Genomic DNA, 18,136 nt, shown 5'->3' with positions numbered 1-18,136 from the left:
GGAATAGTGCCCCATCGTTGGTGTCAGTGGGGGAGGAACAGTGCCCCATCGTTGGTGTCAGTGGGGGAGGAACAGTGCCCCATCGTTGGTGTCAGTGGGGGAGGAACAGTGCCCCATCGTTGGTGTCAGTGGGGGAGGAACAGTGCCCCATCGTTGGTGTCAGTGGGGGAGGAACAGTGCCCCATCGTTGGTGTCAGTGGGGGAGGAACAGTGCCCCATCGTTGGTGTCAGTGGGGGAGGAACAGTGCCCCATCGTTGGTGTCAGTGGGGGAGGAACAGTGCCCCATCGTTGGTGTCAGTGGGGGAGGAACAGTGCCCCATCGTTGGTGTCAGTGGGGGAGGAACAGTGCCCCATCGTTGGTGTCAGTGGGGGAGAGGAGCGGCTGCTCCTTCTTTCATTTCGGCCGCTTGATTTTCGCGGGGCCGTTCGGCTCCGCCTCCTCGCCGGTGATTGGTCGCCTGTGTGCCTTTCCAGTGCTGGCGCCCAATCACCGGTGAGGAGGCGGAGCCGAGCGGGCGGCGGGACCATCGAGCGGCCGAACTGAAAGAAGGAGCAGCCGCGCTTCCTGGACCGGATCGTCGTGGGACCAGGACCGGAGCCAGGTAAGGTACAGCAGCCCCTCTGCCCACCCCTGTACTTGGTGTCCATTGGAGAAAGAGGGGGCGGCACCGCCCCTCGAAAAAGTGCCGCCCTGACACTGGCTCGCCGTATACCGGCGTATAAGACGACCCCCGACTTTACAAAAGATTTTCACGGGTTGAAAAGTCGTCTTATACGCCGGCAAATACGGTAAGTACAAGAGGTATGTGCGATCATACTGGAATCTTTGTGTGCTTTATTTATTTCTTTTAAATCTGTGCAGTCATCCAATGTAAAACTCTACCACTGTGCAGCCGCTTCCTATAATAAAGACCCCTCACTGCTCTCTCTACTTGTGCAGGGCGACTGGTCTTGTCTCCGCCCCCTCCTGTAGTTTTCTGCAGGCAGCCTGTAGAGGGTGGGGACTAGCTGGATCCCTGCCACAGTTCTGCTTTCTGCACAATGATGATGGCATGAATACTTTTAACAAGGTAAAATCTGGGTTTGTGTAGGCATTTGATGCACACAATGTGAATTTCTATCCTTTGTAGCTATAGAGGATTATATTTAAATGAACATTTTAGTGCCCAGAGTTCAGGTTTAAAGCGGAAATAAAATTCCGCTGTTATGCACTGTGAGAAGCAGGCATTTTATCGTAGAAGAGACATGCAGTGCTTCTTCTGCAATAAACATACCTATCTGTCTGCTCACAGTGATCTCTAGGACTGTAGACTGAGCTACGCATGCACAACTGAGTTTACAGCGGCTGGGCTGATCCTGTGCACATGCACAGAAACGTTGTCATCCCATGCTGGCCAAAGAGGATGGCTGAAACATGGAACACAGAAGAAGATGCTGGTGCTGCTAAGGGAACTTCTTGTTTTGCTGAAAAATTATATTTTATTGTATATAAAATACACAATACTTAGGAGAGCATTAAAGTGATAATTAAGTTTTGGGTTTTTTCCTTAACTTCCCTCCCGGCCTATAGCAGAATGACGGCCAGGCGGGACACTCACCGTTGTGACTGGGCGTCATATGATGTCCTGCCAAAACGAGCCGCTCAACGGGGCCACAGCCAATGACATATCACTACACCGGCCCGTTGCCACCAATCACAGCAGATCACATGTCAATTGTATACAATGGATGGCTTCCTGTCATGCCATCCATTGTATACAATTATGTTGTAAGCTGTGATTGGTCAAAGCAGTCACATGATATAGACAGGGCCACTCACAGCCCATCTGTATCATGTGATCAGCTTTGCCCAATCACAGCTAATCACAATAAAAGTCTGAATGAATCAGTTTCATTCAGTAACAATGATTGTAAATCAATGAAATACATTGGTATTAGCAATCATGTGCTGAAAAAAAAGAAAAAAATCCTGATCACTTGCCCAGAGTAGTTCAATGTTAATATTGTGACATTGAATTGCTATGGTCACAGTGTGTTGAAAAAAAAAAAAAAATAGTAAAAGAAAAAAAAAAATAATGTAATAAAAATTAAAAAAAAAAAAAAATAGAAAAATTTGAAAAAAAAATACAAATAAATATTTTATTATTTTCACAGAAGAAATGTAGCAGAATACATTTTGACCTAAATTTATGAAGAAATGTTATTTATTTGCAAAATTTGACAACAGAAACAAAGAAAAGTGTGTTTTTTTTTTTATTTCAAAATTTTTAGGTGTTTTTTGTTTTATTTAGCAAAAAATAAAAAACTCAATAGTGATTAAATAGCACCAAAAGAAAGCTATAAAAATTTAATATGGGTACAGCGTTGCATGACCAAGTAACTGTCATTCAAAATGCGACAGCGCTGAAAACTGAAAATTGGCTTGGGCAGGAAGAGGGTATAAGTGGTTAAAAATAACAAACATGTCTACACTTACCTGCTGTGTGTAGTGGTTTTGCACAGAGCAGCCCAGATCCTCCTCTTCTTGGGTCCCCTGCCGGTGCTCCTGGCCCCTCCCTTGTCGGGTGCCCCAATAGCACAAAGCTTGCTATGGTGGCACCCGAGCAGGGGAACTCCCCAACCGCTGCTCCGTGTGTCCATTCACACACACAGCCGTGTCTCAGCCACACCCCTCCCTCTTCTGATTGGCTCACTGACTGTGATTAACAGTATCGAGAACAATGGCTCTCACTGCTGCCTCAGCCAATCAGGAATGAGAGTCCCCGGAGAACCGAGACGATCATGGACATTGTTGGATCAAGAGGGGGTTCAGATAAGTGTCGGGGGGGCTGCTACACACAGAAGGCTTTTTACCATCATGCATAGAATGCATGAAGGTAAAAAACCTTGCGACTTTAGAACCACTTTAAAGGGAATTTTGGGAAGGTAGGTATCCTCCCTTTAGTTACACTTTAAGTATACAGTGACAACTTAATAGAGGGAAGGGTCTGCCTATCACAATAGAGTGATGGTGATCTGAATTATTGTACAAAATAAATAACACAAACTATAAAATTACCACTTGTGAAGTTGAACAAACAGGAGAGGATTTTGCAGATGCTGAGAATTCATCCCAGAAGAAGGAAACACCGCTGAGTTCAAGGACTTTATGAGCAAATGCTGAGGGCCTGTGCACGTTAATTCCTGACTGCTCATCCACAGTTTCATCAGAATACATCGTCCTGAAAGAGATCATCAGTGAGGCCTCATTAAGCTGGAACTGTGGTTGGCGGGTCCAAAAGAGCACTTAAATTGCACATTATATCAAACCTACTGCCAGGGATATCTCCCTATCACTGTCAATCCAAAGAAGAGACATCCAATCTCTTCACTCTTCAGCCACTGGGTAGCCACTGAAACCTACGCTCCAGAGTTACAATTTCCCAGCATCTGGCTCCGTGGTAGGAGTGGGCCGAATGTACACTACACTGTGCATGCACCATAGATAATGAATACAAAAAAATATTGCTGACAAAAAGAGGAAGACGTATTTGGCACAAGAGGCATACAAAGTGTCCTCTAGCAAAAAACTCCCACCTCCTAGCAAATTTTCTTTCAACGTTAATACCCAACACATCATCATAGGGTAATGGCAAGAGAAAATACATGGCAGGGAATTTATCAAAACTGAAGCAGACAGAATCTGAAGCAGTAGGGCATGGCATACAATCAGCTGCTAGCCTCAGCTTGTTCAGTTACCCTCAGTTCACATCTATGCAGCCGTGCGGGCCGTGTTTTGCACGGGCACGAGAGCCCATTCATTTGAATTGACACCCGTGAGCCGTGACACTCAGGGAAAGAAGTCCCTGCACTTCTTTGGAAAACGCAGCCCGCACAGGAACCCAGTACAGTTGCGTTTTCCAGTGCGGGCAGCGTGCAATTAGAACTAACCGCGGGACCGCATTTCTCTGTGTGGGTGGTGCGGCTGAACGGATTTTCGTGCATATCCGCAGCGACACCACCCGCACAGATGTAAACCGGGGGTTAATGTTTGAAAGTGAAAACTTACAGCCGTCTTACAGCTGCTCCAGATTCTGTCTGCTCTAGTGTTAGTAAACTCTCCTCTTTGTTTTTAACAGAAGCTATTGACATCAATGTGTTGTGAAATCGTACTCTATGTTGCATTTTGGGTGCATTGGCCTTCTTATTTTATCAAAAGCATTTTTTTTTTTTGCTTTTGATAAAGTGAACAGGTTTAGAACTGCCGCCAGATATCTATTGCTCTCTGTGGCTCTGCTGAATAGACGACCCTCTCTATTTGACCAAATCATAGGAAGACCAAAAAAATTTATAGTTGTCACCGAGACTGGAGAAGAGTTGAAATCTTCCAAGAGGACCCTTATCCAGATACAACAGTCTAAGACATTGCTCCACTGCAAAAACACAGCAAAAAATGCCTAAGCGGTTTTGCCTCATTTTTAAAGTATTTCAGGTGTGATTTTCGAACCATAAAAAAAAAAAAAAAAAAAAAAAAAAAAAAAGGACTTGTGGCTCAAAAACACAACAGCAGGTGAATTTATGCTGCATTTTCTATTTATTTCAATGGGAATGTGCATTTTTGCTGCATTTGTTTCCACACTGAACATGCACCAAAGATGCAGCATGCAGGACTTTTAAAAACTGACCTGCAATTGGCTGGTGTGCAGAACAGATTCAATGGTCACAAATTTTTCTTCTGCTTTTGGCAAGGTAAAAATGGAAGGAAAACTGATCAGTGTGAAAGCAGCCTAAGGGATTTCCTCTCGCTTTCTATGCGTCTCTCGAAAAGGAAGTGAAAGTGAGATCTTCCAAATGGAACACAAAGAGCAAAAATATATCAGACATTCTAAACCTTATGCTATCCAAAAAGTGTTTTGTCCTTGGATATATTCTAAAGTATGTAAAATCCCAAATCACTAAAATCTTTATTATGTTCACAACTAAACTTCAATATTTTGAAAGCAGCTGCTTTTATTAAAAGTGGAGTCCCCCTAAAAGTGGAAGCTCCGCTTATCTGCCTCCCCCCCCACTGCCATATTTGGCACCCTTTGGGAGGGGAGAGTGGGTACCTGGTTTTGATAGGTAACAGCACCCACTTCGCCACAGATCCCAGAGGACTTCGGCCCAATCACAAAGCGCAGCGCACATGAACAGTAGGAAGCCGTCTGTGAAGGCGCAAGGCTTCACTGCCAGTTTCTCTTAGTCAAAATCGGCTCAGGGTGAGGACACTGCTGGATCCGTAGACAGGTAAGTGCCCTAATATTAAAAAAGTCAGCAGCTACGAGGGGGGGGGGGGGGGGGGGCGGGCAGAACTCCACTTTAAATAATCCCTGGTGATCCTGACATAAATGTCACGTTTCAGGCACTAGAGTGACAACATTCTGTCCCCATCTCACAAATGTGCTCCTATGTTGACACAGACTTTCGTTGGAGGCTACAAGTGGCCAGTTCAATGCACATTACATAGGCATGGTGCCCTGCCCTGAGAAATGTACTCCAGCGATGGCTGCATGGCATGAAGTGGCTGCAGGAGAGCAGCAGCATTAAAATGCAAACAACAATGAAAATTGTAATTTTAATTAAAAAAAATAGTTTATTACATGCAGTGCTTCAGTATTCAGTAAGGCCTCGTTTAAACCTGATTTGCTGTCTGAAGCACAATCCACTTTCGGATCCCGCTTCATACGGTAATAGACAGATGGTGGGGAGGCATTGCATCTCCACTTCACTGATTGTTTTACCCCCCCCAATTACTGGAAAAATCACACTTTAAATGAGTAATATGTGCAGTTGCAGCATGGCTCCATTCACTCGAATGGGTCACGTTTGGCTAGCAGTACAACCCATCGAGTGCGATAGGGTATAAAATTCCTGCCGTGAACAAAACCATCACACCCGTGACATACAGTGAAGGAAATAAGTATTTGATCCCCTGCTGATTTTGAATGTTTGCCCACTCACAAAGAAATGATCGGTCTAAAAATCAAATGGTAGGTGTATTGTAACACTGAGAGACAGAATAGCAACACAAAATTCCAAAGAAATGCATGTCTAACAAATGATGACTGATTTGCATGTTCATGAGGGAAATAGGTATTTGATCCCCTATCATTCTGCAGGATTTCTGGCTACCAGGTATCTTTCATACAGGCAACAAGCTGAGATTAGAAGCAGTCTCTTGAAGGGAGTGCTGCTAATCTCATTTTGTTACCTGTATAAAAGACACCTGTCCACAGGAGCAATCAAACAATCAGATTCCAAACTCTCCACCATGGCAAAGACCAAAAATCTGTCCAAGGATGTCAAGGACAAGATTGTAGATCTACAAAAGGCTGGACTGGGCTACAAAACTTTCGCCAAGCAGCTTGGTGAGAAGGTGACAACAGTTGGTACAATCATTCGCAAATGGAAGAAACATAAAACAACCGTCAGTCTCCCTAGGTCTGGTGCACCATGCAAGATCTCACCTCGTGGAGTGTCAATGATCATGAGAACAGTGAGGAATCATCCCAGAACTACACGTGAGGATCTTGTCAATGATCTCCAGGCAGCTGGGACCACAGTCACCAAGAAAACAATTGGTAACACACTACGCCGACAAGGATTGAAATCCTGCAGTGTCTGCAAGGTCCCTCTGCTCAGGAAAGCACATGTCCAGGCCCGTCTGAAGTCTGCCACTGAACATCTGAATGATGCAGAGGAGGACTGGTTGAAATTGTTGTGGTCAGATGAGACCACAACATCAAGCTGTTTGGTATCAACTCAACTCGCCGCGTTTGGAGGAGGAGGAATGCTGCCTATGACCCCAAGAACACCATCCCAACTGTCACACATGGTGGTGGAAACATTCTGCTTTGGGGGTGTTTTTCTGCTAAGGGGACAGAACAACTGCACCGCATCAAAGGGACGATGGACGGGGCAATGTACCATCAAATCTTGGGTGAGAATCTTCTTCCCTCAGCCAGGGCACTGAAAAAGGGTCGTGGATGGGTGTTCCAGCATGACAATGACCCAAAACACACGGCCAAGGCAACAAAGGAGTGGCTCAAGAAGATGCACATTAAGGTCCTGGAGTGACCTAGCCAGTCTCCAGACCTTAATCCGATTGAAATCTGTGGAGGGAGCTGAAAGTTCGAGTTGCCAAATGTCAGCCACCAAACCTTAATAACTTGGAGAGGATATGCCAAGAGGAGTGGGCCAAAATCCCTCCTGAGATGTGTGCGAAGCTGGTGGCCAACTACAGGAGACGTCTGACCTCTGTGATTGCCAACAAGGGATTTGCCACCAAGTACTAAGTCATGTTTTGTGAAGGGGATCAAATACTTATTTCCCTCATGAACATGCAAATCAGTCATCATTTGTTAGACTTGCATTTCTTTTGACTTTTTTGTCTCTCAGTGTTTCAATACATCTACCATTCGATTGTTAGACTGATCATTTCTTTGTGAGTGGGCAAACATTCAAAATCAGCAGGGGATCAAATACTTATTTCCTTCAATGTAAGTACACCCCCGGCTGCTTCCTCAGCAGCAACAAACGCTTCAACTGAGGGCCAGTTAAAAAAAAAAAAAAAAAAAAAGGCTCAACCTTGGGCTTTTACCACCCCTCAATTGCAAGGGTAAACAAGCCCTTAGGATTTAAATCCATGTTAACGTAACGTGTTTTTCTGGCGTGACCTTATACACAAGGTTCGACACAATGATTACATGTCTGTGGATTTATCCTTACTTGCTGATTCGTATTTCAAGGGCAGTCCCTGTTTTTGAGTTTTCAGGTATGTGTTCTATCCTCAACACTGTATCAATGAATGTCACTCTGACGCGTCTCAGTACTGCAACACAAAAACAACATACGTTAAGGCTGAATCGCAGGATCATGTCCACTTTTGACCCTTAGCTCCCTTTCCCCACAATAAAAAGCCTTTACCACAAAAACCACCTCGCCTTTTTGATTAATTAATCCTTTTGTGTTACATCATCAGCTCCTTCTGCAAAGCTTACTGTGCCTGAGCGCTGGGGTTGGGGTGGAAAGCCAAGCAGGGAGCACAAGTCACATTCATTAAGTTGCTGAGGAGGAAATATGAACTACATTTCCCATAATTCCTTGGGAAATACACTGACCTGTTGGGTGTGTATGTGGGTGTTACTTGGTTTTAATGACAGAGAGTGCTGTAGTGAAGGGAGCAGCTTTAGCAGAGCCACCGATCAATGGTGGTGGACAGGTCACAACAGGTGCTGTGAAATCATAGACATCCACAGAAGGAAGCTCTATGATAGGAATCTACAATAGGATCACCAGTGACCACAACCATTTCTCCATTGGTAAAATAAACGATATAGGACATGTAAGTGATCCAGCCAGTTACACGCTTCCTGCTTTATAGTGGCCCCGCTCTATGGAGGAGAAATGCATCCACTCACGGACAGCAGCATTGTCAACCTGTGAAGAGGGCAGTGTCTGATGCATTAGCATATTTAGATGGACTTGAATTACAAATTAAAGCTGAATTCCAGGAATTCAGCCACTTTTTTAAACGTGAAGGCACACTATGTATTAAAGTGGAGCTCCACCCAAAAGGGGAAGTTCCGCTTTAAGCCTTTGTCCCCCACACCTCATTAAGGATTCGCACCTTTGGGGAGCGAGGGGGTACCTGATTTTGACAGGTACCCGCTCCCATTTCCGCTGCGATCGCCTAGGCAATTGGAAGCAGAAATTGTCCCCCCCCCCTCCCTGTAGTCTTCTGGGACACATGACAGGTCCCAGAAGACTACGGGGCCATTCAGAAAGCATAGAGCTTCTCGTGCATGCGCAGTGGGCACCCGGCTGTGAAGCCGCAAGCGGTCACAGCTGGGTGCCCACACTAAAGATGCCGGTGCCAGGGAGAGAAGATGTCCGGTGAAACCAGCGATAGTGAGGACACCGCTGGACCAAGGGACAGGCAAGTGTCTGTATTTTAAGAGTTAGCAGCTACAGTTCTTGTAGCTGATTTTTTTTTTTTTTTTTTATGTGCCGTTCCGCTTTAAGTCCAAGGAGGTGCATGACTACTACTGAACTTATTCTATTAGTTATATCTGACAGATTTAAAGCACTCCCGGAAAACAGCTATTGCTTTAGAACTAGGAGCCTGGTGCTAATCCTTGAGGTCTTAGCATCTTCAACAGTAGATCTGCTGTAGCTGCTAAGCCCGCCCTTCCCCTCCTCCTGCCCAATCACAGAAGACTTTGTATAATGTGAACATTTTCTGATTGGACAGCATAACTGGAGGGCATAGCTGCTCTGTGCGCCTCTCTCCTCTCTCACAGTCCCAAGTGTATTCTCCAGCAGAACCATAAACCTGTCAGGTATAAATAAGTTCAGGAGATGTCATGCACCTCATTGGACTTAACTTTTACAAAGTGGCTGAATTCCTGGAATTCAGCTTTAAAGCAGAACTAAACCCTCTTGCCCTTTACAACTAAAGCTGGAGAATTAGCCTTTTTTTTCCCTCTCTTTCTTAACTGAAGCTGTGACACACAACATTTGATGGCTTGACAATTCAGTTGAGAGTACAAATAAATCTAACAGTTATCATTCACGGCATCCTTTGAATGTAACTTTTTGGCATCTAGATTCACTTTTTTTTTTTTTTACATTAGAGAGTTTAGTTCAACTTTAACAAATGTGTAACCTAAAAAAAAAAAATAAAATAAAGCAAAAATGACAAATTATATTATATATAAAAATGACAAAACAATTAAAAAGTTTCCCCATAAAATCTCAAGCAGGCCAGAAAATGCAAAGGAAGAGATAGGAGTGCAGCATACACATAACAGGAATCCTGAAGCCTTACCAGTTTCTATGGTCTCTGCAAATTTCTCCAGCCCCTCAAAGGGCTGTGAGGACTCCTGTTCATCGGTCAGCTTCTGACTCAGGCATTCCCTAGCCAGCTGCATACTGCTGGTCATAAAACTTGACCAATACATTGGCTCAGAAGCAGAACCTGCAATATAGACAATCAAAACAAGGGTTAATTACAATCAATAATGATCTTCACAATTGACCCTTTTTGTACTGTGTTACATATCAAGGAGGGGTTGACGTGGACATTGAGGTCTACAGGTACTGGGTCAGACCACCACTCACATACAGATACTACAAGGAGAGGGGTTATCTGCTGAGGCTGGGGGTGATTAAAAAAAGGGAAAAAAACAAAAAAAAAAAACTTTGACTCTGGTGTCCTGGTGTGAGTCTTGCACAATTGTACAGACTCCTCTACTGTATAGCTTTGCCTCACTCTGATTTCACTGCACACTGCGAGCGTCTCATTTTGGGTATTACAAGCTGTAGCAAGTCAGATCCTGCCTTCTTGGCTGGAAGACCCCCAGGATCATCTAGCGCTTCCCTACTCAGATTGACTGTCATTGACCCACCCCTTTTATTCATTCATTCAATCATGGAGGCTCAGCATTACATGCGGTCATTACTATGGCAGTTTGTATGCAAACACAGTCTGCCTAGGAATGTCGCTCCTTCAGACTGACACCGGCTCATCAAGATATTTTGATATTTGTATGAGGGCTCTTGAGAAGAGTACTGAGGAAGGGTGCTGTGATGTATTCAGGAAGCTATGCAAAGAAGCTTGCTGGCCACTCCCACCAGCCATGATGTGCCTGCACTGCGTAGAAAAGCAAAGAGATGTGATCATTGGATCGAGAAAAAAAAAAGGCATATAATGAAAATTCACCGGTTTTATTTAACATTATTGGCATGTTGATGGGGAAAGACAGGAACCAGGGAAGGAAAATTCTAAACTTCAGGTTCGGGGCTGTTTCAGACTGATGGTAAGCTTACCACCCTCTGAAAAGTGATCTGTGGTGGATCATTTTCAGAGGGCGGTATAGCAGCAGCTGGCAAGCATTTAGGAAGTGTTACTGCTGCCTCCTGACCCCTGTTTGTCTTACCTTTTTTTTTTTTTTCAAAATTGCCAAACAGCAATTTACAATGTGGGACCATGCCATAATTGAGAGCCAAGCATTTGGCTAATGGCTATGCTGCAGTTTCATTATTCTCAATGGATGAGTTTGACAGCTGGAGCTGCCTGTCAGCCTCAGAAGAACGAGTTAAAGTGTCAAACTGTAACGTTAGAATTATGTTGGACAGCCAGGAGTGGTTAAACAGCGACTCACCGACCTGTTTTTACCGGACGAGTCCTTAAAGCGGAGTTCCACCCAAACGTGTAAGCTCCACTTATCGCCGCCCCCCCCTCCCCCTCCACTGCCACATTTGGCAAGTTTTGAGGGGGAGGAGGGAGCAGATACCTGGTTTTGACCAGTACCCGCTTCCACTTCCAGCTAAGTTCACCACGGCTAACCGAGCTGGAAGTTTGGCGCCCCTTCTTCACCCTGCAGCCCTCTAGGACATTTCACAGGTCCCAGAGGACTGTGCTCCATTTATAAAAGTGCAGCACGCTTCACGCATGCACAGTAGGAAACCGGCTGTGAAGCCGCAGGGTTTAACTAACGCTTTCCCTTAGTCAAGATGGCGGCGCCCGAACCTGACAGTCGATTGAAGAATCGGCTCGGGTTGAGGACACCGCTGGATCCCTGGGCAGGTAAGTGTCCTAATATTAAAAGTTAACAGCTACAGTATTTGTGCTGCTGACTTTATATTTTTGAGATGGGGGTGGAACTCCTCTTTGATGCCCGTGTATAAGAGTGAATATGTGTTACGTACGTGACGCCCGTGTATAAGAGTGAATATGTGTTACATACGTGACGCCTGTGTATAAGAGTGAATATGTGTTACATACGTGACGCCTGTGTATAAGAGTGAATATGTGTTACATACGTGATGCCTGTGTATAAGAGTGAATATGTGTTACGTACGTGACGCCCGTGTATAAGAGTGAATATGTGTTACGTACGTGACGCCCGTGTATAAGAGTGAATATGTGTTACATACGTGACGCCTGTGTATAAGAGTGAATATGTGTTACGTACGTGATGCCCGTGTATAAGAGTGAATATGTGTTGCGTACGTGACGCCCGTGTATAAGAGTGAATATGTGTTACATACGTGACGCCTGTGTATAAGAGTGAATATGTGTTACATACGTGACGCCTGTGTATAAGAGTGAATATGTGTTACATACGTGACGCCCGTGTATAAGAGTGAATATGTGTTACATACGTGACGCCCGTGTATAAGAGTGAATATGTGTTACATACGTGACGCCTGTGTATAAGAGTGAATAGGTGTTACATACGTGATGCCTGTGTATAAGAGTGAATATGTGTTACATACGTGACGCCTGTGTATAAGAGTGAATATGTGTTACATACGTGACGCCCGTGTATAAGAGTGAATATGTGTTACGTACGTGATGCCTGTGTATAAGAGTGAATATGTGTTACGTACGTGATGCCTGTGTATAAGAGTGAATATGTGTTACGTACGTGGTCGAGGTCTTGGCCTGAACACCATCTCCAGGCCTTTCACCTCCAGTGCACAGTTATCCTGCAGTAAGGAGCCCCAGGGGACAGACAGGGAGATGGTCTGTATAAAGCCCTCCGTCACTTCCAGGGGAGCATCTGCTGACTCCAATATCTCATTAAGACTCTGCAGACAGAAAACAAACAGAAAGTTACAAATTAAGAGATGAATTGTATAGAAAACCGAGCAATGAATGGTATACACCTGTGACCAAAGTACTTGCGTCAACTTGTGCGCAACATATGCAGAAAATCAAAGAGACTGAACATTTTAAAGAGATAGAAAAGCGTTCTGTCCACTGATCCCCTGCTGATCAGAGCAGATTGAGTGGATGTGCTCCATTTTTTTCCAGATGGGCCACAGACAGAGCTTGTTCTGCTCTATGGGCGATTGGATGTAAACAGACTCCGCTGTCCATTTATACCTGACTGCCCTCCGATCCAATCTGCATAGACCAAGGGTAGGCAACCTCCGGCTCTCCAGCTGTTGCAGGACTACAAGTTCCATTATGCCTCTGCAAGTCATAGCTGTAACTGTCAGTTTTGTACTGTTGCAATGCCTCATGGGAAATGTACTTCAACAGCTAGAGAGCCGCAGGTTGCCTACCCCTGGCCTAAACACAGGATCCCCTTCTGTTTTTTTTTAGCGAACTAGTTTGGAGGTAAGCAGGCACAGGTTTGTTTAAACCCGCCAGTCCATAGGTGTGAATGGAGGGGCCCATCAGGTCTGCCTGAAAAATTGACAGGTGGAGCTGATCCACCCCTTCATGTGAAAGAGGCCTAACTGTACCAAGCCACAAGGTATGAGGCAACAGCAGCAGAGGCTGATCTGTGTCAGACATTTGTGAACAAAGACTGGAACTGCACAGACACCAGGATTTACATGTTTCTGTAATCTCTGAGCCAATATCTCAGTCCAGGAGTAGATGGTGACCTTGGATGACGTCTGAATAACAATGACACCGTCCTTCTAAAGAGAAAAGCAGATGAAAGCTTTATCAAGCGGGAGTACTGTGATATGCAAGACATCCCCTCCTGTGCTCAGGTGTGGTGCTTAGGGGCAGGATAGACTCTCCTCTTGGCTACCTTGCAAGTATGGCAAACACAAAATCTTTTCGACAGTTAGGCCCACTTTTTCAAAGCCAAAGAGGACCTGACCCTTGAAATGAGTCAGCCAACTATGGACATTTAGAGGTGTTCTCATGTCATTAACCTCCTTAGCGGTATTCCCGAGTGTAGCTCGGGGTAAAATTTCTATACCAAGAGCGGTAACCCCAAGCTACACTCAGGCTTACCATGCGGCGCTGCTCTGGGGGTCCCTGCAGCACTTACCTTGTCCTTCGCTCCGGCGATGTGTCCCCTGCAGCGTCCCCGGCCATCTCCTCCGGCCGATGCTGGCATCCGGCTTCTGTGTTCCGGTCCCTGTGACGTCGGGACGTACGGACGCCGGCGGGAAATTTGAAATTTTTTAAAAATGTCATTTTTGCGGTCATTGCTGTTTCAATGCATTTCACATATATTTTGTCCCTACTGCTTTGTCCGGCGCCCTGCCTGCATTTTGAATGTTCTTTCTGCCTGGAAACTGAGAAAAGTCCATGGCGTCCAAAAAGTATCCCTTTACGTCAAAAGCGGTTTTAGAACAGCGATAGTAAATCAGAACCACTTGCAGAATTGAGTGAGAATGATTCGTGGGGGAAATTCGTCATCAGACACTGAAAACGATTTTGCGACTTTGCTCAGCGATGTGCGAATTTGCCTCTGTATTTCAAATTTCAGTGTTTTTGGTTTGATTATATTATTGAATTAAATTTATTATATTATTATTTTTTATGATTATTTATTAAATTATAATTTATGATTTCGTGTTTCAAATTTTATCATACCCGGGATGTTTACTAGACTCTTGTTCGGACAGATTTCAGCGAGTTATTCCTAAAAATTACAGCCTACAATAAAAAACTACATATTTCCATGCAAAAAAATGTACCGCTTTCAGCACAAAAAAATTCGGAAAGAATCATACCGCCAGGGAGGTTAACCCTGTATGGTGAGCTTGGAGGTGGTCTCGTTTGTATCTTTTGATATGCTCATACAAAACGTGTTTGTGAGTACCCGCTTGCTTTTATACATTTTAATAAAAATGAATTTATTGTAATGCTCTAGGTCAGTGTGCCCTCTTCTTATTGTTTCGGCAGTACTGTGATCTCCGATCATGGTAGTAAATACATGGCAGTATTACACCTACACCTTCTTAGAGAATATGTAAAGCCAACATTTCATGTTCTTGATCTGTGCCTGCTGTGCCATGTACTTGTATCAAAAAGTATCCCCTTCTCTTTGTATTGCTTCCTTTGTGTGAAATCCCGGGTGTTCCTGAGCCCTTTCCTCCCCGGACTGACTGTTCCTAACCCACCCCTTTCATTCGCAGGATTTCCTCTTTTATTTTGGAGGCTCAGTATCACATGTATGTGTTACCTAGGGTTGTCTGCATGGAAACAGCCTGCCTTGAGTGCCCACTCCTCCACACTGACATCCACCCATCATGGCATTCTGATTTTTACATAACTCCTCCAAAGAGCCAGCCCATGCAGTGCCTGCATCAAAACGGAGGGCTCTTAAGAGGAAGGGTGCACTGATGTTGTCATGTACAGCACCCTGCCAGACCTAGCCTGCACATAGAACCGCAGAGACCCAATGATGACATTGTTGGGTCCAAAAAAAAAAAAAAAAAAAAAGGGTATGTACTGAAAAGAGAACATTTTCATATAAATATTGGCAGATTAAGGCCTCATTAACATTACACATGTACATTATACTGCTGCTTTTAGGGCCAGTTCAAAACACATGCAGTCTAGAGAAATTTTTTCCTGCATCAAAAACACATGGAAAGTAGGTTATATGGTTTCCAATGGCATAGTTTACACCAGTGCGGTCAGTTCCAGAAAAAAAAAGTAAAAAAACATGCTGCATTTTTCCTGCACTGGACTTTACTGGAAAAGCGCATCAGACTCCAATACAGTGGGAAAAAAAACACAAAGGAAGAAGAAGGGAGGAGCGAGAAGGAAGAAGGAAGAAGCGAGAAGGAAGAAGAAGGAAGATCTGGAATGCATTAAATACTCAACAAAAACATGCCAGTGTGTATCAAAAACATGTTAAAAGCATGCATGCAGAAACACATGAGGAGGAGGAGGAGGAGGAGGAAGAAGATCTGGAATGCATCTGGAAATGCATTAAATACTCAACAAAAACATGCCAGTGTGCATCAAAAACATGCATGCAGAAACACACGAGGAAGAAGGAAGGAGGAGGAAGAAGAAGGAAGGAGGAGGAAGAAGAAGGAAGGAGGAGGAAGAAGAAGGAAGGAGGAGGAGGAAGAAGAAGGAAGGAGGAGGAGGAAGAAGAAGGAAGGAGGAGGAGGAAGAAGAAGGAAGGAGGAGGAGGAGGAGGAAGAAGAAGGAGGAAGAAGGAAGGAGGAGGAGGAGGAAGAAGAAGAAGGAGGAAGAAGGAAGGAGGAGGAGGAAGAAGAAGGAGGAAGAAGAAGAAGGAGGAAGAAGAGGAAGAAGAAGAAGGAGGAAGAAGAAGGAAGAAGAGGAAGAAGAAGGAAGAAGAGGAAGAAGAAGGAAGAAGAGGAAGAAGAAGGAAGAAGAGGAAGAAGAAGGAAGAAGAGGAAGAAGAAGGAAGAAGAGGAAGAAGAAGTAAGAAGAGGAAGAAGAAGGAAGAAGAGGAAGAAGAAGGAAGAAGATCTGGAATGCATCTGGAAATGCATTAAATATGCAACAAAAACATGCCCGTGTGCATCAAAAGCATGTTAAAAGCATGCATGCAGAAACACATCTAGAATAGATCTGGTGTGCTTTTTTGTGGTGTAAAACATCCCTTAGTGGTGTCAGGATTTTTTTTCCTGCTTCCAAACTCCCCTGCATGTTAACCTATGTGTCCATGCACACATAGGCTTTTAGCAGCATTTAGTGGCAGGACAAAAAAAACGCAGGGCCAGTGAGTTTAGGAGCAGCAGAGTTTTGACTGAAAAAAAGATTGATGCGTTTAAACACTAGGTGCTTTTAGTGCTCGAGTATGAATCCGATGCGATTCAGGTGCGGGTATAAAAAAAAAAAAAAAAAAATGGTCCTGCACCTTTTTGGTGTGGATGCAATGCAGTTTGAGCCATACAAAATATACGGCTCAACGCACACTGCACAGACATTGCATGAAATTCACACTGTAATGCGGTGTGATTCCTGTATGAATTACATGCAGTGTCCCGCACCACATTAGTGTGTACCCAGTCTAAATGCGTTAGACACTTCTACAAGCGGCCAAAACGCTGCTGCCAAGAGGAAAAGCATTTTCCCAAACGTCTTATGTGCATGAGCCCTATAGTTCAGTTTTAAAAAATGCCCTACAGCTATCAAATACAAACCTCCAATCTCCAATCATTATTTTCTACAGATCTTATTCTAATTGAGGCAATACAGACAGTTCTGATTTCAGTTGCTTTCATAAAAGACGCCAACCTTTCTCTATGCAGTTGCCGTCTGCTAGGCTGTCATTCCCTACTCATCACGGATACATTAAGTTTCTAAAAATGACCAGCCAGCTCATGGGAAGTGTGTGGGAGGCTCTGCATGAATTCAGAAGCACATTTCATTATTGCGCCACTGAAATCATTCACAGTCTAAATAATAACAGTCCTCCTGTCTCTTGGTGACACTTTACAGAATCCCTATTGGCCAGAATCTGTTACATTGTTTCTTTCTTTGCTTCTTAAAAGGTAAACATACAGATGGACCGTTACATTGTGTCCGTTTGATAGATGAATAAAGTATGTTGCAGTTCTTATCAGCTGCTTCTATAATTTTATAGGTTGTTTTTAGACTTTTTTTTTTCACTTTACTACCATATATAATTTATTATTACATTTGCAATTTATAATAATAACCGCGTTCATTTCTTTCCCTTCTATGATTCCATCCGCATATAGATTTTATCTTTAGCGCGATTTAGCTCAGGTTCACACATATGCGGTGCGGTATATCGCATGTGATTCCCACAGGAACAGCACTGCATTCCTCTGCAAATCACATGCGAATTGTGTGCAGTGCGATTGGAGCCATACATTATGGCTCAAATTGTACCGCACCCGCACCAAAAGGGTGCAGGACCCTGTTTTTGGTCCGCACTAGAATCGGATCGCATGGGTATTCACACCTATGCGATCCGATTCGGCAAATCGCATAGGTGTTTGTGGACCGATTTCGGGGTGTTGTTAACATACACACAGGGGCGGACTGACCATTTGGAAACTCCGGCACTGCCCGAGGGCCCGGGGTCAGTAGGGGGCCCTATGATATGCCCCTGGTACCTTTTTCATAGGCTTTTTTGAGTTTGGGCAAGGACACAGGGGCCCCATGATCCCCTATTGCCCGGGGGCCCCATGAGTTGTCAGTCTGCCCCTGCATACACACACGCAGCGGTTCGCATGAACGGGGTGTGATTCTGATGTGGTGCGGAAATCGCATAGAAAATGCTGCAAATTCCGCACCACATCAGTGTGAACCCAGGCTTACATTGACTACAAGGCCCCAAACACAGATACCACTCGGTACAGCGTTCAGCTCCATCTAGACACAGCCTTTCATAGACTTAG

At 44.5% G+C, this 18,136-nt stretch overlaps 1 protein-coding gene across 1 annotated transcript in view; it reads right to left on the bottom strand.

The window, feature by feature from the left end:
- The window catches only part of ATG2B (autophagy related 2B), a 139,999-nt gene that overhangs the window by 110,145 nt on the left and 11,718 nt on the right, over positions 1 to 18,136 (bottom strand). The window contains 4 exon segments of the mRNA XM_089654863.1: positions 3,060 to 3,222; positions 7,748 to 7,850; positions 9,849 to 9,998; positions 12,454 to 12,616. Of these exon segments, the coding sequence (XP_089510989.1) occupies positions 3,060 to 3,222; positions 7,748 to 7,850; positions 9,849 to 9,998; positions 12,454 to 12,616 (579 nt within the window).

The sequence above is a fragment of the Staurois parvus genome, unplaced genomic scaffold, assembly GCF_062004578.1.
Source record: "Staurois parvus isolate SC_StPar_1 unplaced genomic scaffold, SC_StPar_1.0 ptg000811l, whole genome shotgun sequence".
NCBI classification, from domain to species: Eukaryota; Metazoa; Chordata; class Amphibia; order Anura; family Ranidae; genus Staurois; species Staurois parvus.
Note: the sequence above shows the minus strand (reverse complement) of the source record. Positions and strands in the feature narration are given on the sequence as shown.